Genomic DNA, 24189 nt, shown 5'->3' on the forward strand with positions numbered 1-24189 from the left:
TGCAACTTCTGCAACAGTGATGGGACCAACTTTCTGAACAATGAAGATTTCATGATTATTGATTTCCATGCTTTGATTAATTGATTATTTTTTCCCATGCTTTAATTTCAGAACCACTGAGGGATCAAATCATGTAAGTTCAAATAACAGCTGGAAAAACTGAGGTGTTGTAAAACTTCTGACTGGTCATTTATGTGTTTCAAAACCGGAATCAGAAGATTGTGCAATGTGTAATGTGCAATAGTTCACAGTATGAAGTATCAAGAATATGCATTTATATTTTTATTTTTGCATGTTGAAGCATATATAGAAGTATTCTGTTATGAAGAGGGATGTAGTGACTGGATATGAGTGTGTTCTTTAATCTGTGGAGGTCGGGTTCCTCTCTTTTTGTCGGTGTCACTCGTGCACCACTGTGGCCTCAGAACAGCTGGGGTGCACAGAATGGTAAAGCTGGAGTTCCCTTCTAATCCTTATAAATGTGGGATTTATATTTCCTGAAGGCTTAATTCAGGGCAAATAGGATCCCAACTACTGATCCATTGTTCTGGCCAACACAGCAGCAGCTTGTTAAAGCTCGTTAGCAGGTTGAAGGTGTGTTAATCAGTGAAATCAGATATGACACCTCAACACACATCTAATCTGTTTCCATTCAAATTAAAACCCAACAGCTGTCACTGCAAGTGTTGCTGCATGTGAGACCGTGTGATGATTGTTCTCCGCACCCAAATTAAACAACAACGTGCTGCACATTAATATCAAACTTGTCACTGCAAAAATAAAGAGAAGTGGGAAACTACTTTCTTTCTGTCAAAGTACAGTATGAATATTCCCACATCAGCCTTTCTGATACAAATAACATAAAGTGCTTTTGTATCATTTGGTCTTTAGCTGCTCTGTCACACCTCCTCAAATGCACCCAGTACGTGAGCAGCCTCTCTGGAAACTCTCTCCTTCTTATTCCCTCCCATTGCTTGTGGAGTAATTCCTTTGCCAGTCCAATTACAGCATAACCATGGCAACCAGCGTCTATGCAATGCTGGGCTGTGTGAGCTGTGTTTCTGGAGTAATGGGAGGCCTCTGACAGGGCCGCATCTCCTTTCTTCCCTCTCTCCCCTTTTCTTCCTCTTGTTTGTGTGAGGAGGACGCAGCTGCTCACAGACACCAGAGAAGTTAGTGTTTGTTGACTGGTTGTGTTTCACACTGAAGGCGTGTGTGTGTGTGTAGGTGTAGTAAGTACAGTATGTTCTGTGATTTGTGAATTTATTTTTCATAGTGTGCAGCAGAGCAGGAAGGCACAGCTCCTCCTGTGCACTGACGTCTCCAGTCTGCAGCAGACTGTCTTTGCCTGATTGTATCTGCTGCCAATTTCTAAAATTATGGGACCTATTTTGGGAAGACACAAACATTTTTTTTTCACTGATCATTATCAGTTGTGTGCTAATTGCCAGTGTGGACTCCAAAACACAACACAAAATAGTTTAAATACCTGTGTACAGCGTGTACAGGACCTCTCTGACTAGACTGTAAAAGTGCAAATCTGCTCATATCTGAGGGGTAGATATCTATGTTATAATATCTGCCTGTCTGAGTGAGATAATAACATGTGAACTGTTCATGAGTAAATGTGTTCAGGCTCATACATCTGAAGCTTATAGACAGGAGGTCTAAATCCCGACCACAGATTGAAACTAGGGATTATGCAGATTTTAAAGCAGACACTGTGATGAAGGCAGGAGTCAACGTCATTGTCATGATCATTTAAAAAATTTTTAATCGCATCTATTTTCATATGTTGTCTGACGTTAATATTTCAATTCAAGTTAATTTTAAAGATCACAAAGAGAATCCTAACTTTGCTGTGGTTTGTAATTTTCAACATTAATTGAAATCTATGTTTTCATTATATGTCTTTAACACATTAGTACCTATTGTCAGTAAACCTGATTTTGTATATACTTGTACAGATGCGATGTTGAGGCACTGCAAAAACATTACAGATTAGCATTAGCATTACAAAATTCATGAAACAGAAGGTCAGAAGGTCACACATTACATCAAATGCACTTTTATCACTACAAATCAGGAGTTACTTATCACACCTGCGTCTGTTTGTTTCCTTGTTTGTTTGTCAGCAGGATTACACAAGAAATACTGAACCAATCTGAACTGAACTTGGTGGAGGGATGGGTCATGGGTCAGGGAACAACTCATTAAATTTTGCTACAGATCTGGATCAGTAACCATAAATTAGATTTTTTTTCTATGAAGTCTGGTGTATGTTGTTTACTCTATGAGTTCCCTTCTAGTTATTGAATCTGGTCATGTCCATTGATTCTGGTCCTCTGTTCAGAGATCAACACATTTCTTGGTATTAGAATATTAATGGATACAAAACAATATATTTTTGGTGTAAGCTTTATATTACTGATTTATTATGTCTGAAACCTTGTTGCAGCAGTAAATTATGCTAGTCTAAATTAATCTACACTCCCTAATATTAATTCTTACATTCTTTGAAGCACAGGCTGAGGAGGCAGGGTCACAGCTACCCTTGACCTAAACTTAGTTATAACCCATGGAAAGCTGGAAAACACAAAAAACTGTTCCACTAGTTACTGTATATCATCTGCCTGCCCCTTGCCGTTTTTTATCTGAGTTAGTTCCTAGTACAGATTAAGTGATTGTAGTGGGTGATTTCAACATTCATGTAGGTAGTTCTGCAGTTAATTCACTATAAGACTCCACTGGCCTTTCTCAAAATGTAAAAGATCCCATTTGCTTTAACAATGAAACCCTTGAGCTTGTTCTTACATAGAAATTGAACATTTAGTAATATTTCCTTGAAACAGTGAACTCCTTTGTCTGATAATTTTAGTAATGTTTGAATTCACAGTAATGAACTACACAGCATTAAGGAAAAAAATTCCATCACAGTAGGCGTCTATCTGATAATACTGTAACCAGATTTGAGAAAATAATCCCACTGTTATTTACTTCAATGCCATGTGTCAATACAGTGGAGGACAGCTATGTCAACCTTTCAGCCTCACAAGCTGATCTTGCTGATAGTGCTGCAGCCTCATTGTGTACAACACTAGATACTGAATGGTATGTCTGAAGATTTTCAGTCAGGATGTAGAGTCCACTATAGCACAGAAATAGCACTGATGAAAGTTACCAACGATCTCCTCATAGCCTCAGACAATGGACTCATCTCTATACTTGTCTTACTAGATCTCAGTGCTGCATTTGATACCACTGATTATTTTATCACAGAGACTGGAGCACGTCACTGACATTAAAGGAAGTGCATATTTATGAGACAGATTCCAGTTTTCTCATGTTAATGATGAGTCTTCCATGCACACCAAAGTTAGTCGTGGAGTTCCACATGGTTCTGTGCAACCGTTCACCTTGTATATCCTTCCTTTAGGCAATATTACCAGGAAGCTACACATACATTTGCAATAGTACACAGATGACACCTAGCTGTACTTATCTATGGAGCCAGACTCATCATAAAGACATAAAGGCCTGGATGACCAGATTTTTTTAATGTCTAAATTCAGACAAAACTGAAGTTATCAAACTTGGACCTGAACCCCTGAGAAATACATTATCTGATAATAGAGTTCCTGTGGATGGCACCACCTTTGGATGGCCTCCAGTTCTACTGTGAGGAACCTTGGGGTCATTTTCTTCACTTCATGTTCTTTACTTCACACATAAAACAAGTCTCTAGGATGGCCTTCTTCCACCTGTGCAACATTGTGATAATAAGAAACATCCTGTCTCAATAGGACAAAAGGATGCAGAGAAACTCGTCCACGCATTTGTTACCTTTAGACTGGACAACTGTAACAGTGTCTTCTCTCTCCTGTAGGTCGTGCTTCTTCTCTCTGTCCTCATCCTGCAGCTATCTCTGACTGCTGAGCTGGTACCACTACTCAACACTCAACACTAACATCATCATTAGCTTATTATCATTATTATTATTTGGTGCTGCTATCATGGCTGTTGTTATTATCAATAACACTATTGCATCTATAGGTATCACTATTATTAGTCTATTATACGTCTGACAGTGCTCGAATACAACAGCTGTTGCCTGGTCTCTCTCTCTCTCTCTCTCTCTCTCTCTCTCTCTCTCTCTCTTCTCTGTTATATATACAATATATATTGTAAGGTCTTGACCTTACTCTACAAATTGCCTTGAGATAATGTATATTGTGATTGAGATAATGAGATAATGTATTTTATGATTTGGCGTTAGGAAATAAAATGGAATTGAATTGAATGAGTTTCTCCTTCAGCAGATATATTGTGTTTATTGGAGTTAAATCACCACACTGAGCATTTCCTCTCTGTGCAAATACACTGGTTCAAAATAAAATAAATAAATACATTCTCTTCTTGCTCCACTGAGGTGTATGGCAGAATGATGAAGCAGACAATGGGGGGAAAGCTGGTGACATAGTACAAGTACAAGGTAAGCAGACGTGCCACCTTGCTACAGAACCATCTCCCTCCCCCATACCTCCATACCTCCATACCTCCATACCTCCTGCTCCTCCTGCTCTCCTCATGAATATTGGGGAATTAATGCGTGCAGGGAGGGAGGGAGGAGGCAGGGACAAAGGGAGAAAGAGAGGATAGTGAGGGAAGAAAGGAAGGAGGGAGGGAGGGAGGGGGGAGCTGATGTCGTCAGAGGCCTGGCAGTGCGCAGGCTCCGTGTGAGCTGGGCTGGATGCCTATTGATTGGAAAACAACGGGCTGTGGGAGGACAGACGAGGGTGGCTGTGGGCTAACGGGTGAGGGAAGGGATACAGACCGAAGCTCAGACCACGCTGCCATCTTTACTTCCCCCTGATCGTTTTTTTCTCTCTTTCATCCTGGAATGAATGTGAGTGCTGCTGCTCCTCTGCCGCTGCGAAGGGAGACTCCGATCCTCCTGGTCTAAGAAGGTCCTGCCCACACACCACAGCCATAAGGGACAGCGGCTCCACTGCAGGTAAACCGCCCTCTCACTTCACCTGGCCTTATTCTGCCGTCCTGACCTCCTAGCTGTGCATCATCTTCCCTCCATCCTTGCCTTGTAACCATGGTTTCCTCCATCCCTTCGTCCTCTCTCCTCACTGCTCTTCTCTCCCTCCCCCAGTCTCCTCTTTTTTCTTCCGCTGATGAGCTGATGACCTGGACCTGCTGATTGAATGATTTCCATTTCTGCCTGATTATTGATTTGTGTGAAATGCGCTTCACTTATATTCACATAGAACTGTAACTGAATGATTTAACAGCCATTTTCAATGTAAACATGTATAAATCATCAGATGTGAGCAATAATTTCATTTCATATGATTTTAATAGCATTTGACATGTGCTGACGTTATCCAGAACATTAAATATTCAACCACAGTGCAAGAACTGGCAAGTCTTCATATGTGACAGCCATGATGGTGTCAGAGACTACATAAAAAAATGCTTTAAATATGTTCCATCAGATAGTTGTGGTCATCCCCCCTCCCTGCTGTAAAACCAGTGGGGAGATTTGGCTCCATTGCATTAAATGACCTCAGCTCTTGTCAATGGCTCTTTTTCATACCTGCATCCTTGTGGAGGTGGGAGATACACCTGAGACCACCACCACTCTGTGAAGGTCACATACAAAAAAAAGGCTGACACACATCCCAAACACACACTATGCAGATGTTCAGTATATACCGTATACACCTGCACGTCTCAAACACCTCCACAGTGTCCACTCTGTCGTCAGCTCTAATGAGGATGCTGTGATTTCACACCTCACTTCTCTTAGAATGAAAATATTCCAGCGCTTTCCACGTCCATCTTGCTAAATGGACTCAGCAGTAAACAGAAAGGCTACACAATGACTGCAACGTGCTGTTAGGAAATTGAATTTGTGATTTTTCACGATGCCAAGTTTTCAAGCAGCACTGCATCAGCACCAGCAAAGAGTCCCTGTGGCAAGGTTAGAGTCAGATACCAATTTCCATGTTCATGTTGTAGACCAAACGGCCTTAAGTCAATGATCTATTGACAGACGCAAGTTGTCGTCACTGTCACATAAAGGAGGCAGGGAGCACTTCATTTCTCTGCCACCGAATCAGAGATACTGAGTGTTAAGCCGATAATGAATGCAGCTGAAAACATAAACACAAACACACCAGAGGGACACACAGAGAGAAAAGACATCTGTAGAGACAAAGAGAGAGAGGATGAGACTGTGGAAAACAATATCCGGCTGGAGACGGAGCAGCACTTTGCTGAGTGGTGCGGTGAGGAGGAAGAGGCTTGCACAAGCTTGTTCCTCTGTGCTCACCCACTTAGGCCAGGCCACGGTCCAGCCAAGCACAGAGGATGAAATTTAGGCCTCATTACTGTAATAACTCTGCATTGGACAGCCTGACCGCAGCACAACTTTTCTTAAAAGTCTGACTGCAGCATCATGTCCACCATGAGGAGGACTACATCCTTTACACAACATAACAGTCCTGTATCAAGGATCACCAGCATCATTTTCTCCTGTTCCTCTGATGTGGCTTCTCTAGTAGGAAGAACTAAGCACTGACCATTTTTCCTAAATATGAACAAACTACATGAGACATAAACCCCATGTTTGCTGGCTGCTCCCTGTCCTGATGAGAGTGCACAGTCAGCAGGTTTTGTTGTCAGATCTGTGAGGTTCACTCTTTGTTTTTGTTTTTTTCCTAATAAAGGAGTGAAGGAGTGAAGGAGAAGTGGAAAACAAGGAATATTGTATTATTATATACAACTTTAAAAACACAGACTCTTTGGCATTCCCAAACCAAGTGATAATATGTCCAACAACTTATTTAGTGTATTAGTAGTATATATTTATGCGACAATTTAATGACCAGTGTTTCTGGGAGGAAGTTTAAGGGTTTTACAAACTTCAGTTGACTGAGGTATTAGAGGGTAGAAAGTAAATCCTTAAACCAGACTGTCTGATGTGTTAACTGTTTGTAAGAGGTTTTACTGGTAAATATTGAGTACTGGATAAATATTTTATGGGTAATTCAGTCTTGCCATGGGGCATCATGTGCATGTACTGAAGGCCTTGGTTGTAAAATAGAAGAAAAAGAACCTAGTAAATCAAAAGTATTTTGCAGAGAGTGGATGAACTCCTGAACGGAGGAAACAGTGTGTTTTTTAGTCTAGAATATTTGAATATACTTCATCTTGTGAGCTCCAAGATTTGATATCCTCAAAGCTGTGCCAAGCTGCCTTATCTGACAGGCTAAACCGAATACACAAGGGACGTGATAAAATGAAAATAAAATACCAAAAATACAACCATGGAACTCCCATGGCCTCCTGATTCCCTGTCTGTTTGGAAGATGCTATATTTAATCCAAGATTTCTTACGTTTCCAGATGTGGTGAGAGGGGTGTGATTGCACTGTAAAATGTACCCATGATAACTGATATAGATGCTTGCATTAACATTGAAAGATGAGTCTGTCTCTCTAAATCAGAAGAAACTGTTCTCAGAGCAGCTTTATAATTATCTGTTAAATAACCAGATATTTAGCATCAAAACCCCTAACGAAACCCCTGTTCAGCACTGTAAAACAACCGCACTGTAACATGATGTACTTTGACAAATTTTCCCATAATTTCATGTCCCAGAACCTTGGACACTTCATCACTTCAGTCCCAGTAGAGCTGCTTAATTAACTGTGGTTTACCAGTAAAGCCAACTGGTTGGGCTCCCTTTGGGACCTGGTCCCCTTCTGGTACATCTACCTCCATCTCCTCTTTGTCTAGACAACATGGTGCCATTCCACCTGGGGTGAGGCAGGCATGATTTAGGAGACGCCAGATAAACCCTTCTGGGATATTGGTAAATCTACCAGATGGGGGCAGATGAAAAAATCATGAGAGACATTTGTGCTTTGACCAATCTGGTCTTTGTCTTAAACACATTTGCTGCAGCAGAGGCTTTAAGAGGAACTGGACGCATCAGTTTTATAAGCTGTGCTAATGCATTAAACTCTTCACCATCACTGTGTTGTGTTCAGGGCTCGGACAGTAACCTGACGGGGGACACCATGGAAGCCCCTCTTGTGTGTTTGGATGAGGAGTTTGAGGATCTCCGGCCCTGTCAGATGGATGAGCTGGACCATCCAGCACTGGATCACTCCTCCTACTCCCCCACCACCACCACCACCACCACCACCACCGTCCCCCTGGCCTCCATCACCCGGGAGGACTTCTCTGAGCTGGAGAACTTCTCTGAGATGATGAGCTTCAAGTCGATGGAGGACCTGGTCAACGAGTTCGACGAGAAGCTCAACGTCTGCTTCCACAATTACAACACCAAGACGGAGGGCCTGGCGCCCATACGCAACCAGTCACACAACCAGGAGGATGAGGAGCGACTGCAGGACGAAGAGTGAGTGACCACTGTTAACACTGTAAACTGTTAAAACTGTTATGAGGCTCAGTTGTCATAAGCAGCCATCTGCAATATGCATAACTGAGGTCTTCTGAGAGGCTGCATTATTGTGAAATCCACCAAAAAAGCATTAGCATCAGTATTTTGGGATTTTTATTAAATGTTTTTATGACTAGACATTTAAACAGAGACAAGAAACAAAGTGAACATTCAAATTACATCACAGGTGAAAGACAGACTTGCTTCTAATATATATATCAGCAGTTACAGTGGTGTAACAAGATGTGTTTTTGTGGGATGACACAGCATGTTCTGTTTTGTGCATGTGTAAGAGTATCATGTGTGACAAACAACAGGCTCATAGTCTTGAAAACAAGCAGGGTTTGCTTGGGCCAGTTGTATCATCAATATAATCTTCATACATTTAGCTTCAGATGTTCAAATTAGCTTTGAGATGCCCCCAGACCCTCGTGACTGTGCTGGCCCATCGTACTGGAGCTGGGCATCAGCTCTTCTCCATCACTGCCGGGTCATCATTAATCCAGTTCAGGTTGAGGGAGGAGGTGGTCGGGCGTTAACAGGAGCAAAACAGAAAAAAAATAGGACAGTAATAGCCTACAAAAAAAGAGATAAAGAGAGAAATAAATAACAAAATAAATAAAAAGGAAGAAGCTGCAAAGTTAGAAATACCAATAAACAGCTTTGTATATTACAACATTGATAATACAGAAAATATTTTATATTTTTTCAGCTGACTTATGGACTTCAAAAAATGAACTAATAACTTTTATTTACTATATTTCTTTTTGACTATTTGAGCTCTTTAGCAAAATGCTACATTTTGTAGCATTTGGGCTTCATGATGCATCCTGCAGGGCAATCAGAATAATAATGAAGGGACACAAATATGGTGACACAATGAAATATGACAGCCAGACTCTCAGCACACTTAAAACAGAACCTGGTCCTCCAGCTCTTTATGTTAATCACACACTATCATACTCAATATGCTGCCATCTAACCATCTACAACGCACACTCGAGGCCAAAACAGCAGCTTGGCAGCCCAGCGCGATACATGACCAAAGCCAAAATATTTCCACACACACACCACAACATCCCAAACAACCAGTCAATCAGTGGTGTGACCCCACCCTCCCCAGCTTCGGCAGTCAGGCTGCGTGCTGAATTATTCAATGTGCAGTGTTGTACGCCTCAGTTGGCTTTTGCTGTGTGGGTCCGTCTCTGCCTCTCCACCAGCTGACTGCCAGATCCACCTCCTTTTGCTCACAGGCTCTGAGGCGGAAACACAGACGTCCTCACACTGTGTGGATATGAATCGGGCTAAAAATAGCCTGATTGTAGGTGTAAGAGAGGAGAGCTTTTGGAAAAGAAGCACATGATTTTTCAGACAGTATTAAATTGCTAGTAAAAAAGAGTGTTCCTGTTCTGATACAGGACTGTGGGTGGAGAGTTTCTGCATAATCTGCATGTTAACACCATGACACAAACCTAATGCCTTACACTGATTTGTCATGGCAGACATAAGGAAACCAGTACAGATATATTATTCCAGTCAAACACACCAACTGGTCCAATCTCCTCTGGATTCTTTGTCCCATTAACAATGTCTCATTGTTCCTCCTTCTTCACAACAATTCTTGCATCAACAATCCAAGCTGTGATTTCACATAATTGAGTCTCATCCACTTAATATTTCTTAATATACAAGTATAAAGTAAACCCATACTGATGTTCATAATGTTTTCTTATGGACTATAAGAAAATCATCTCTTTCCAGTGAAGGATGGGGTCTGATTCAAAGCTAAATCTGCTGCTTGGTTGAAAACAGTCTGTCACACATTTTGGCCTAATCCCTGCAGTTGCCTGATTAGAAAAACCCAGATATGAGTGAGTCCAACGAGCTGACGGAGAACTGGAATATTAAACAGAATGATTTCTCCTTGATGGCTGCGGGCCAACAAACACAGCAGGACAGCTTTGTAACATAGAGTTCCAGTTCCTGCTGGCCAGACGACCAAACCATTTCAGTGTTCATGTGTTGTTGTGGTTTGTACTGTGGTGTTTTGGTTCAGTTTCATTTTGAAGGGAAATACATTTATTTATTTTTTACACCTAGTTCCTTGAGTTAGAGGAGAAGATTGTTACCACCCGTAGAACAGTAGCTACTGGTAATGAAGACACAATGGAACAAAGATAATCTGACAAAGAGCCATGTGGAAACAGGGAAGTATATATGCATGGGGTTTACTACCAGGAACAGCAGGGGCAGGTAAGTGATGGGGGGGAAGGGTGTGGCTGATCAAAGGTGGGAAACAAGTATATCAAAATAAAACAGGAAATAATGCAGGACACTAGAGAAGATGTTACAACCTTAATATCTGCACGTTACATACATACAGCTAGCTGACAGTTAGCTTAGCTTAGCATAAAGACTAGAAACAGAGGGGAACAGCTAGCCTAGCTATGCCCAACGCTAACAAACCCCACCTACCAGCAGCTCTAAAGTCGGCCTCACGTTATGTCCAACACCTTTTGCCTGATCACAGGTCTAATCAGCCAGGACAAGTGAAAACACACAGTTAAGTTCAACTTTGTTTACCATTATTTCACATAGTTTAAACTGTTCTACAGTAGCATTCAACATTAAAACAGAAAACCGAGTATTTCATACCAGCTCCTCTATCTCTCAGCAATCGTAGAGTTATCTGCAGATTTTCTCAATGTGCAAATGACGATGGCAACTTCCAGTGAATACATAGGGGCCAAACAATAGTCTGTTCACAGGATGTAGTCATAAGATTGTAGTTAATATTAGCACAAAATTAATTCTCTGATATATTACCTCACACATAAAGTTATTGCTTAATTTCATCTGAGGGTTAAGTGTATTGAAACTATGTCCGGCTGTATGTGCTGTTGTGCATCCATGGCACGCAGACATGGCTGGTGAGGTAAGCCGTGAGCTCAATGGCGTCCACTGTGTGACCGGGTGTGGGCAGTGCCACTGGGAGCAGGGCAGCAGGCCTGAACCAACCTCTGACTGGAGGAGGAAAAAACACAAAGGGTGTGAGACAAAGGACACTTCTCTTCCAGCTTTATGTCATTCCTACTCAGACAGACACTTGCTCCGGCTGCAGTCAGAGACCGCTGGCACAATGATGTGAGAAGCTTTATCTAAATCTCTGCTAAGGATACCTTTTAACGAGTAGTAAGCTGTGTTTTTCTTTCTGTTGTGCATTGTTCCTCTGCAGCCTCCAGCTCTGCACATTGACCACCATCATTGACTTGTCACATTGAAATATTGACTGAGTTGCAGGCTGCTGAAGACAGGGCTGAGTAGACCGCCTCTATAAGCAGGGAGATAAAACAACACACCAAACTCTAGTCTAATGCTGTTATATAACTGTCTAATTACATCATGTGTGGATACACCAACTTAAAACAGTAGCCTGACTTTAAAGCTAAAGCCAAAAATAGTGGAGTTTTTTTTTTATTTGCTTCTTTTTGACATTTGTTGTACTTGAAAAGTTGCCTTACATGTATGTGTATGTGTGTAATTTTACAGTGTGTGGGATGCTCTGACTGACAACTACATCGCCACCTGGGACGGCCCTGACTCAGAGGGACTCAACGGAAATCTTTCTGACCAGGAGGTACATGTCATCCACATCTTTCTATGTGGTTTAGTTATGTATAATTAATAATGTATGAAATTAGGCCTGTTAAAAAACTAAAAAAACAATCAGTATTCAGTAAACATTCTTTTTTATTTGGTGAATTTAATTGGATTTCTGTAACTTTCAGCTACATGTATCGTAAACATTTTCTGTATCTAACAAAAAGCAACATGAAATGTCTCTCTTATCGAAGTTTTGTTCCCTATTCCTCTTTTTTCGTTTTTCCAACTCACTTATCTTACATTTGGTTTACACTATTTACATGTCCTAGGAGTAGTTTAGTACCATTGCTATACAAACCATACAAGTGCTGAATCAACAATGTGATATGAATAAGTTAAATAAGTTAAAAACATTAACCATGAATGCCTGCTCCACTAGTTTTAAAGACAAAACATAATTCTCTTATTATGGCTTTAGAAATCTGTAAATGTAAGGACCAAAAAATGTGTCATTGTGTTTCATGTTGAGGTGGCAAACTGAGCAGCTAACTGGTTCATTCTTTCTGAGGCTTAATCTCACTCTGACACTTGAAGACATGCTTGACCAACCTTGACTGGTCTGCCATTCAGCAGAGGCCTCCCTCTTCCTGCCCTCCCTTAATTCGCTGTCACATATAAAGGGCCGCAGCAGGCACTTAGCAGTCTAGGCCATGTTTGGGCTGGTCAAGGCCAGAGCAGACATTTTCGCTCCAGGGGGAGATGGTTGTTTTGAGAACGCACCATAGTGCTCATACTCAGCACTCATATTTTATTTCACTGCACACATTGTTTCATCTGCCATATTGCCCTTATCTACCTGTTCTAACATGTGATTCTATTTATTTCAAAACATAAAAGACACAGAAAAAACGTGCAAGCTTTAGATATTTCAGCAAATAGCAGATGACAAATATTTAATGAACTGTCCCACTATCATTCTGTATCAATAATTAGCAGCAGAGACAAGCCCTCTAAGAATCCACAGCCATGTTAGCAGCTCTGTCAGGCTGTTATTTGGCATAAAGGTGCTTTACACTGAACACTACCATCAGCATGCTAACATGCCCACAATGAGTAAGGTAACATGATGATGTTTAGCTGGTATAATGTTAAACCATGTTCATCTTCTTAGTTTAGGAAAGTAGTATGCTAACATTTACTAATTAGTACTAAACACAGTGGAGCTGAGGCTGATGGGAAGTACTGGACAAACTAAACTCTTGATTATTGTCAGAGGATCAACAAAGTGATTTTAATTCATACAAAATTTCTTGGCAATCTATCAAATAGAGGGATCGGCCAAGTGACACTGTCAAACCTACTATCATAGGTTTCTTCATATTACAATTGACTTCACCATCAAAACTGTATGAAAACTAAATATTGCAAATAATTACATTGATAAAGTCTAAACTATTTAAACAATTTCACAAATGGATGGTTAATCGTTCTTGTGATACTAAATAATGTAAAACCAAATAAGTGCAATCACAGACTGCTCTCTCCTTCCCACACATGATTACGGCTTTAGATAATTATTCCAATGCAGAGAGGCAGTTTTGGACTCTTCTTAACCTAACTTTTGTAGTAAGACATACAGTACTGTAGTAGCCATCTCTTTGTTGTCTGGTTCTCATGTTTCTGCAGATCCACGAAAAAGAGGAGGAAGAGATGAACGAGAAGAATGACAACGCCAAATGCCTGAATGAGGAGCCTCTCATCACAGCTGATCAGGTGTGTGTGAGTATTTAAGATCCAACAGACAGAAAAAGAAGAGGTAACATGAGCTTCAACTGAGTGTTGTTTGGGTTGTTTTTATTTTTTTATTTTTTATTTTCACACATTGAAGCATTTTTGTTTAGAATAATTTTGTTTAATGGATTTACCATAATATTCTTTTAGATATTTGTGAGGTATATAAATCAGCTTTTTTCATCTAGATTCTTATATTTTTGTTAATCACCAGGTGGCGTATAGAGTGAAAAGGCCAATAATGTAGGATGGTCAGAGTCTTCAAGACAAACAGTAACATTTTAAAGTCAGCTGTGAATGCCACAGGTGACCAGGGCAGGGAGGCCAGTGTGGGGCAATTCTGCAAATTATTTGTGGTAATTTAGATGGCTGGAGACAAAGACATGAATCAGGGTTTATCCATCACAGAATGAAATGTTTGAGGAAATTCAAGTCAGACTCAGAGACTACTCACACAGTGAAACCCAAACAGACTGTAGAGCAAGGACTATATAAGACGGATGACTCCCAGAATATCCCAGATTCAGGCGCTGCCATCTTAGGGCGGTGATGTCATTTGGAGTTGGTGCAGTGGTGATCAGGTGGTGGACCCATGGTATCCAGGTCCCGTACACCTGCTCGATGAAATCAGTCACAGTCAGTCACATTTGAGGATTGAGAGTCATCCATCTTTATATATAGTCGATGCTATAGAGCCTGTTTGCTTTAGGACTAATCACCATCTCTTCCGTTTTTATCAGATTTTAACATTAAAAAGTTAGACATGAAGTGTACATATATCTGTGTATCATCAGCATAAGAGTCATTAGACATAGTGGTAGGAGAATGTACAATGGATTGAAAAGAGTAAAAGACCCTGTGGAACTCCACAGACAATCTTTGCATTGTTGGTTGTGGTCATCCCATTTTGATAGTCCGTAGTCTTGCAGGTAATCTAGGTAATCTTTACATGGATTAGCAATGTGGATTCATGTGTGTTTATGTCACATGTTCCAAACCACTGTTGGCATTTTTGCAGTCTTTGCTGCTTACAAGCTGGTTTAGGTCCTCCCAAGAACAATGACAGTATCAGCTGTTTCAGTAAATGCCCCAAAACAACATATGTTTATGTTCAAGTCACATGATAACTGATGTCTGTCAGGAGAAACAGAAGTCGAGTGACATGATGATGGCCCCAGCACATCTGCAGAGGGAGGAGGTTTGGGTGGATGGGTGAATAAAACATCTGATTTTAGTGTGGTTTATTTCCTCTTTCCTACTGGAACTCAATGTTGTTGTTTCTTTTAACCATTCCCTAACCTTAATCATGTTCACTTTGTCCCCTAACCTCAACCACACAGCTCTAATTTCAACCGCAGAGTTTCCATTACCTTAACGAAGTACTGACTTTAACCCTGCCCATGACCTTTACCTAAGTCGTATTTTATGCTTAAAACTAAACTAACCTTAACAGTAACACATTTATTTTTCCAGCTGTGCACAGACAAATGATGCCATTCTGCCATTAGAGGTGTCAGAACAGAAACCACCTCTATGTGTCATGCTAGGGAGGACCTGGACCAATGATGGATTTTGTTGCTTAGTTTGCAGGAGTTGTTGTCTTTATAATATCCAACAATTCATGTCACATATGACAGTGTGGAGTGTTGGACTGCTCTCAAGAGTTTAAACAGATGTCTACCAAAATCCATCTCAAGCTGGCGTCCACTGCTGCAGCGAGTGTACACATCAATAATGGATTTAAGTATGATATGTACACTTACAGAGGAAGCTTTTGTTTACTGGCCACACTCAACCGACAAATGGACGGCTATGGATGTGTGTGTTCTTAGCCCTGTCTCCTGTTCACTTTCCTGTCCATCACACGTCTCCCTATATCCTTCCATCTCTCTCTCACTCTCTCTCTCTCTCTCTCCCTCTCTCTCCAAGGTCATTGAGGAGATAGTTGAGATGATGGAGAACTCTCCAGATCCTGGCGAAACTGAGGAGGAGGATGAGGAAGAGAGCAGCCACTGCTCCTCCAGGACCAGCCCCTCCCTGCTGGAGGAGATCAGACAGCTGTCACAGGCCTCCAACAACAACTGCTCCTACGAAGGTAAAACTGGAAATAATCCATGTTTTTGTAAAGGTGAATCTTTTCTGGCCAAAGAAACTGCTTAGTTTGTCAGTAGGATAATCAGTCTTTCGAACGGCTCTGCATTTTAGGTTACAATGAAGCATGTCACTAAACAGCCATAAAATAACAAAGGTGAGATGGTGAGACATGAAAAATATCATCTTCCCTGTCAATAATGACCTAACCTGACATGAAGGCCAGTTATGATGAGTGCATGGACACTGTGGTCAATGACAAACATGCACTAAATATGCATCATATGAAACCAGTTGTTCACTCTTTTCTCAGTCTTTCTAAATCTTATTTCTAGGGAGAGATATGCATCAATTGTTCACTTCATCCATGACCTCATTGTCACCATATCCACATCAGGTTTTGATTTGGTAATCCACATGGTTAGATTAGTCATCTCATTTCAGCAGGTCCATAGGTGAGAGTTCAAGACGCCACAGTGTTCTCTGCCATAAGGCAACCCTTCACTGAACAGCTTGGAGATCCATGTGGTTCCTCTGAGCATTCGATTTGTTCTGGCCACTGTGGGAGCAGTGTTGAACACATACAGCCGTGTTAATACCTTCATTTGCTCAGTGTTGGTATGTTGTATAACATTGTTGTGTGTTTTTATTATAATGCACATCTGGCTTCAAATTTTTACTCATGGATTATTCAGTAAGGACTTAACTGGTTAAAAAAATTTGATTATATGGAAAGAAATATGCAGGAAAGTTATCATTATATATATCATCTTCAGTGATTCCCTGCTAAAAAAATTTACAAATTTCTTGGGCTTTTGATGATACGAATTATTCAAATGAAACAACCTGCAATGGGAATTTTTTTTTCTATTTTGGCAACATACAAAGATACCATGTTTTGTTTAGGGGTCACAAGCAACAAAGAGTTGGTGACCACAGTTAATGTGAAAAAGCCAACACTATCCAGCTGTTTTGGTTAATATCTTTATTGATCTTTATAATCTAAAGGTCCCATATTTTACACTTCTGTTTTTTTTAATTTTTTATTTGAAGTGTTGATCTCCATCAGAAGATATATTTGTGGTTTTAAGAACCAAAAACCATCTCAGTGTAGTTTTACATTTCCTCTCTCAGGCTTCTCTCCGGAGCTCGACTAACAACAGGTCAGTGGAGAAGAGAGGCCAATCAGAAGAGAGGCTCTGAGCCTCTCTTCTGATTGGCTGACTGTTTTCTGAGCGATCCAATAAAAATATATCAGATTTCAGGTAAACACCCAGAGAAACCAAATCCTGCAAAGGTTGGGCAGGGCTTTGGGTGGGGCTGAGAGTGATGACTGTTTTATTGTGACATCACATAGTTACAGGAGTCCTGACGGCTGGTTTTAAGGCTCAGTTTCTGAATACAGGCTGTGTGCATTTCTCTGTGGACTGAGGCTTTGATACTTTCACAGTATTAATATAACCTAGACCTGCTTTATAATCAAAACAGACATGGAAATCTAACTTTACACAATATGGGACCTTTAATTAGTGTTGCAGAAAACAGTGTTACAATAAAGACTGATACTGGACACAGTTTTTGAGTTTGCTGATAGAGTCCTGCTTGAATCTGACTGATTTTCACTTTTGCTGTACTGGTCAAGCCTGCAATGAATATTTGGTCCACTGATTTAGCTTGGATTAATACAGTATGGATATGTTTAGCATTCTGTCTGAACCTCTGGTTGAGAAAAAAATACTTAATGCTTAATACAAAATAGTGGCCAACTGTTCCTCCACATTCATCTGTTGTGCAGGCCTGAGCCTGATGCCCAGCTCAGCACTGGTCGAGCTGCTGAACCGAGTGGAGGCTGCCATCCGTGAGTACTCAGAGGAGCTGGTCAGCCAGCTGGCTCGGCGCGATGAGCTGGAGTTTGAGAAAGAGGTGAAGAACACGTTCATCACAGCCCTGATGGAGGTGCAGAACAGGCAGAAGGAGCAACGAGACAGCAGCAAACGCCGACGCCGGGACAAGGCCCTGAGTCTGCAGGGGGTAGGGACACAACCTGTGAACGGAGGGAACACAGGCTCCACAGGACGCACGGAGAAGACAGGGAGCATGCCTGTCAAGGTGAGAGAGAGTGAGGGAAGGATGACTTTATATGCTTTAAAGACTTTAATTATTTACACTATATGAGTGTATGTGTGTGTGTGTGTGTGTGTGTGTGTGTGTGTGTGTGTGTGTGCGTGTCATAATAGTAGTAATTACATTCAAAAAGTGAAACTTGTATATTATATACATTCATTACACACAGACTGATATATTTCAAATGCTTATTTATTTTAATTTTGATGATTATAACTGACAACTAATGAAAATCCCAAATTCAGTATCTCAGAATATTAGAATATTACTTAAGACCAATACTAAAAAAGGATTTTTAGAAATGTTGGCCAACTGAAAAGTATGACCATGAAAAGTATGAGCGTGTACAGCACTCAATACTTGGTTGGGGCTCCTTCTGCCTGAATTACTGCAGCAATGCGGCGTGGCATGGAGTCGATCAGTCTGTGGCACTGCTCAGGTGTTATGAGAGCCCAGGTTGCTCTGATAGTGGCCTTCAGCTCTTCTGCATTGTTGGGTCTGGCATTTCGCATCTTCCTCTTCACAATATCCCATAGATTTTCTATGGGGTTAAGGTCAGGCGAGTTTGCTGGCCAATTAACAGGGATACCATGGTCCTTAAACCAGGTACTGGTAGCTTTGGCACTGTGTGCAGGTGCCAAGTCCTGTTGGAAAATGAAATCTGCATCTCCATAAAGTCGGTCGGCAGCAGGAAGCATGAAGTGCTCTAAAACTTCTTGGTAGACGGCTGCGTTGACCTTGGACCTCAGTGGACCAACACCAGCAGATGACATGGCACCCCAAACCATCACTGACTGTGGAAACTTTACACTGGACCTCAAGCAGCATGGATTCTGTGCCTCTCCTCTCTTCCTCCAGACTCTGGGACCTTGATTTCCAAAGGAAATGCAAAATGTACTTTGATCAGAGAACATAACTTTGGACCACTCAGCAGCAGTCCAGTCCTTTTTCTCTTTAGCCCAGGCGAGACACTTCTGACGCTGTCTCTTGTTCAAGAGTGGCTTGACACAAGGAATGCGGCAGCTGAAACCCATGTCTTGCATTCGTCTGTGCGTGGTGGTTCTTGAAGCGCTGACTCCAGCTGCAGTCCACTCTTTGTGAATCTCCCCCACATTTTTGAATGGGTTTTGTTTCACAATCCTCTCCAGGGTGCGGTTATCCCTATTGCTTGTACACTTTTTTCTACCACATCTTTTCCTTCCCTTCGCCTCTCTAGTAATGTGCTTGGACACAGAGCCCTGTGAACAGCCAGCCTCTTTAGCAGTGACCTTTTGTGTCTTGCCCTCCTTGTGCAAGGTGTCAGTGGTCAGCAGTCAGCAGTCTTCCCCATGATTGTGTAGCTACAGAACTAGACTGAGACCATTTAAAGGCCTTTGCAGGTGTTTTGAGTTAATTAGCTGATCAGAGTGTGGCACCAGGTGTCTTCAATATTGAACCTTTTCACAATATTCTAATATTCTGAGATACTGAATTTGTGGTTTTCATTAGTTGTCAGTTATAATCATCAAAATTAAAAGAAATAAACACTTGAAATATATCAGTCTGTGTATAATGAATGAATATAATATACAAGTTTCACTTTTTGAATGTAATTACTGAAATAAATCAACTTTTTCATGATATTCTAATTATATGACCAGCACCTGTATATTTCTGCCTCCATCAGGTTTACTCATGAATTTGCACGTCCATGTTTAATCCTTCCAGTGTAAATTAGAGAAAGGTGAAACCACAGTGTCTGACAGCGCTCCCTCTTCCTCTTCCCTCCCTCTGACTGTTAGCGTAATGGATCTTGGGTCCATTAGCCTCTAAAGTACCTTCCAGGAAAGATCCTAAAGTGGAGGTGACCCATTGTCTTCATACAGTAAGAGCCCAGTCCAGTCCAGTCTACCCCTGTCCAGTAACAGAGAAATAAACTAATGGATATTCCCTCCATGTAAATCACGGCAGTGTTGGTGACTCCTGGGTCCCTCAGGCTGCATTACTGAAGCAATGTAAATGTTCAGATGACACAATGATGCAGATGCAACATAAACAGGAAGACTTGTGTCTCACAGTGTCTAAGTGTTGACCAGCAGCAGGGTTTGTGTGAAAGGTTTGTAATGGATTTGAAATGACTCGTCATCAGATTTCAGTCTATTCAGTACCTTATGATAATGTTCTGTCTGTGTGTGTCTGTGTGTGTCTGTGTGTGTGTGTGTGTGGGTATGTATTATGATCTGCAGCGTTTCAGCATGGAGGGACTGTCCAGCATCCTGCAGACAGGCATCAGACAGACATTTGGAAGCACAGGGAATGAGAAACAGGTAAGGTCAAAGGTCAAAGTAGTAGCAGTCTAAATGTACAATATGTTTTGACACATTACAAGGAGCAGGTAGTGCATTGTTGAGTGAAACCTCAGTCCAGTGGCATCAGGTAGTAACAAAGGTCCTCAGTTACCAGCCCTGTGCAGGGCAAGATGCGTAGCTTGGCAACCTTATCCTCCGCCTGTCTTCTCAAATCTGATTTTGTGTCTGAAAGGAATTTTCAGCACTGTGCTGCTTACTGCTCTTAGCTAACACAAAAACACAACAACAACTGTCACAAGACATTAGACAGCATTAAATAAAAAAAATGTGTCCACAAATTATTTCATTGAATAACTTCATTTATTTATTTGTTCATAATATATGAGTACAACATGTAATATATCGACGTCAGAGAATGTGTTTGTAGCTTTGTAGTGACCTGCACGTAGAAATGTAACAGACATGACAGATAGGAATTCTTGAAGGTGTAGGATCTGGTGAAATAGTAATAATTGATCATAGTTTGATGAGCTCTTGTGGTGCTTTCCATTTGGGTTACAGCTGTAGTATAACTTAGTTACAGCTGGAGGGGTCTGATACCAGCTGTGCTGAGGAAGCTCAGCAACAGGCCCTTTCAGGTCATGGGCCCAAGTGCAGCAATAACGGCCGCAGTGTCTATGTTTATGTCACTGCCTCAGTCCAACGCACAGTTAAGGTCGTGCTCAGGGAGGATCAGTCTGCTGTGTGTAATTTGATCTGTGTTGATAGTGTAAGCAATATGCTCTCATACACCGCAAGACATGTGCCTGTTTTAGTCCAGACACCCAGGCAGATCCACATAAATGACAAGTTTGATGGGAGCATCTTGCATCTGCTTTTGCAGATGTTACTGCATGAACTGGTAAATCCAGTAAATGGATGAACAGTCTGATTCTTAACAGCATCAGAGAAGCTTTATAACTTTAGTTATTAGTCTGTGTATTAATGGAAAAGGTCTGTCAATAAGTCTGAGAGTGATGCAGGCTCCAGTAATGTGTGGGGTGTGGTTGCCCTGGTGTTTACATGTGATCACAGATTGTGACTTTAATTTCTTGCTCAGTGATAAAAGCTCAACTATTTGCTATGAACAGTCCATTGACTTTTAAAGGAACTGTTCAACATTTTGGGTCGTGTTGTGCTTTTTTGCTTTCTTGTCAGGAGATGAGAAGATCAGCACCAACCTCACGTCTGTATGCAGCTGGTTAGCTTAGCTTAGCCTATGGACTGGGAACTGGGGGACACAGCTAGCCTGGAACCTAAAGTCTTAGCTGACTGTTATATCCTGTTTGTTAAATTTTTACTGGATTTAACCTTTGACCTCTAAGCTAACTGTCTCCCGGCTCCAGATTTATATTTAAATAACAAATATGGGACTGGTATCAATCTTTTCATTTAACTCAGGGCAAGAGAGCAAATGGATGTATTTTCCAAAGTCCTATGATTCAGTTCTGTGTCGTGACCAGTGACAGAAAGCTGCTATAACATCAGTTCATCACGTTAGTTTTAAATATCCCAGTTTCCTCTTAAACCCTCTGAACCTTGACTGTGTTTTCAGTATCTAAACACAGTTATTCCATATGAGAAGAAAGGCACCCCTCCATCTGTCGACGACCTGCAGATGCTCACAAAAAGTAAGTGTCCAGTACAGAAAGAATTATGACTGGCTAATAGAAGTGTACTGTATATCCAGAGCTGACACATTTTTCTCCCTCCTAGTTCTTTATGCCATGAAGGAGGACAGTGAGAAGGTGCCTACACTGCTAACTGACTACATATTGAAAGGTAAACACAACAGCACACGTAGTCCAGGGGAAGAATTAAACAAGACTTAAACACAACCACAACAGTCAAGGTGAATAGTAGTAATAACTAAGTGATTATAGTTATTGTGAAAACAAACTTCCTAATTTTCCAGTGAGAATCTCTACATTAAAGTAACCTTGTCATACAGTATCTTAACACACAGTAACTTAACATCACTCTCCGCTCTTTCTCCTCTCCAGTCTTGTGTCCTACCTAAAGCACCGGCATGCCAGGGGCCACAATGTGATGGAGAACTCTTCCCTGGGGGCCTTTCCAACCCTCCTCGCCTTGGGCCCCAAGCTGCATGATGTCCCCTCTTTTACCATTATCAGCCATGGATCCTCACCATCGACATTATCGTATTCACCTCGACTAAGACTACTGCCTTTCGCTGAGCTCACCTTCTCCCTCCCTGCACATTACATTCAGGCCCAGACCCCAAGATGGCCGCCATCTTAATACTAAAACAAGTGGGATGGTCAATCCCATTTTAAAGGACTTCACTAATGGAGCATGACATGTTGTTAACGGTCACAACACCACTTTGGTACAGGGATACGATGTTATCGCTGCTTTCTTTGACTTAATTTCTTTACTTTTCTTTCCTCTAACAGAATTTCAGTGTTGCCAATATTTGAGTCTTATTCATCAACTAACCTCTTAACCACAGCTGATTGTTTCATTCATTGATTCATAAGGACTGCACAGTGAGAGAAATGAAATGCCATACTGCATCCACAACCCATCATCTTCCTGTACTGTTTCAGACGAAAACTAAAGCCATGCACCTTTTTCTGCCAACTTAGTACTGTAGCTCCATGTGAACTAAAAGAAACAACTATTACGGGTGCGGTGCATTACTAAGCTGTTTATTTTTTTCTTTTACTTTTTGTCTTATATCCAGTGCTCTTCTGACTTTTGTAATTTCTTTTCATTTGTATCTAAATATTTGATATAAACTCTGTTGCTGATTTTTCTTTTTTATTTACTGTAATCAGAGCGTCAGGCTTCTGTGCATCCCACCCTGTTCAGCCACGTGCAGGCGTCTCACTGAGTTTCCTTGGATATATCATCCCCTGACGAGATGAGCTCATTTCAGTAAAGGCGCGCATATTTGCATATTAGCATATTTATGACTTCCTTTGCGCCATGTAGGTGAATGTTACATCGCTAATCGCAAATTCTAATAAACATTCTACCCAAATGGTGTTTGTGCATGTGCTTCTTTTAAACTTTTTAAACCTTTATCAGGTAACATGATCACTACTGATAAACTGTATGCACTGTGTTTTATTCAAAGAAAAAATATTCTTCACTCCATTATTTGGAAGATTTTGGTATTATGATAATGTATTAATAAAAAAAAAAAAAAAAGACAGTCAGATAATTTTTCATATTATATATAGATATAGAAATACCAAGAGAAAACTGTAGAATAATAAGTAGGTGAAAACAATATGTACATTAGAAAAGCTGAACATACGCATGGTCCCTTCTTCAATTTTCTCTTTTTATCTTTTCAAATGTATTTAAAGGACCCCTCGGGCGTGTTTTAGGACATACATAAATATTCAGTTGGAATAATAAATTATGTCTAATTCATCTAAAAGATGAATTAACTGGTTTAAAAATCTTATAATACATCTACTTTATGAATGTACAAATATTGTTCATTTCAAAAATGTAACTACTAGAAAGAAGTTGTCTCCTACTTCACTGTAAAGCCCATTCTCAGTCTGTGGGACCTCGAAAATCACACTTTTATCTATCTACCACGACTGGCTCCTCAGTTGGTACTTGTGATGTCCCATAATCCAACACATATGTCCACATGTTAAACTGAGATTTAAGGTTAGTACAGAGCAGATGAATGTGAAAACAGCGTCTAGTGTCAAACTCTGAAAACCACATTTTGGACTGTAGACCATTGTGACCAAAGTGACCAGGGTCATTATTTTGTGTCACCTCC

General features: G+C 40.9%; 1 protein-coding gene across 5 annotated transcripts; it reads left to right on the top strand.

The window, feature by feature from the left end:
* The first annotated feature begins 4716 nt into the window (after positions 1-4716).
* Positions 4717-23424, top strand: fez1 (fasciculation and elongation protein zeta 1 (zygin I)). Of its 5 annotated transcripts, none has more exons than XM_071460213.1 (10): positions 4717-5003; positions 8052-8439; positions 12031-12118; positions 13771-13857; positions 15805-15970; positions 17762-18075; positions 20316-20396; positions 21973-22048; positions 22134-22269; positions 22421-23424. In XM_071460213.1, the coding sequence occupies exons 2-9, from the start codon at positions 8096-8098 to the stop codon at positions 22247-22249; spliced, it is 1272 nt and encodes a 423-aa protein (XP_071316314.1). In that variant the 5' UTR covers positions 4717-5003; positions 8052-8095; the 3' UTR covers positions 22250-22269; positions 22421-23424. The 5 variants fall into 5 exon arrangements, with proteins under 5 accessions (XP_071316314.1, XP_071316313.1, XP_071316315.1 ...); XM_071460212.1 differs by having other exon boundaries at positions 4718-5014; positions 8066-8439; XM_071460214.1 differs by having other exon boundaries at positions 4723-5014; positions 8066-8439; positions 22134-22199.
* Positions 23425-24189: the final 765 nt, after the last annotated feature.

Source organism: Trachinotus anak, unplaced genomic scaffold, assembly GCF_046630095.1.
Source record: "Trachinotus anak isolate AG129_WGS33_773 ecotype Australia unplaced genomic scaffold, CSIRO_AGI_Tana_v1 ptg000024l, whole genome shotgun sequence".
NCBI lineage: Eukaryota > Metazoa > Chordata > Actinopteri > Carangiformes > Carangidae > Trachinotus > Trachinotus anak.

Excerpts from the sequence above, each read along its gene's own strand:
- fez1 (XM_071460213.1), top strand. The coding sequence starts at position 8,096 with ATGGAAGCCCCTCTTGTGTGTTTGGATGAGGAGTTTGAGGATCTCCGG. Across the intron at positions 13,858-15,804 it reads CTCTCATCACAGCTGATCAG|GTCATTGAGGAGATAGTTGA; the intron begins GTGTGTGTGAGT and ends TCTCTCTCCAAG. Across the intron at positions 22,049-22,133 it reads CCTGCAGATGCTCACAAAAA|TTCTTTATGCCATGAAGGAG; the intron begins GTAAGTGTCCAG and ends TCTCCCTCCTAG.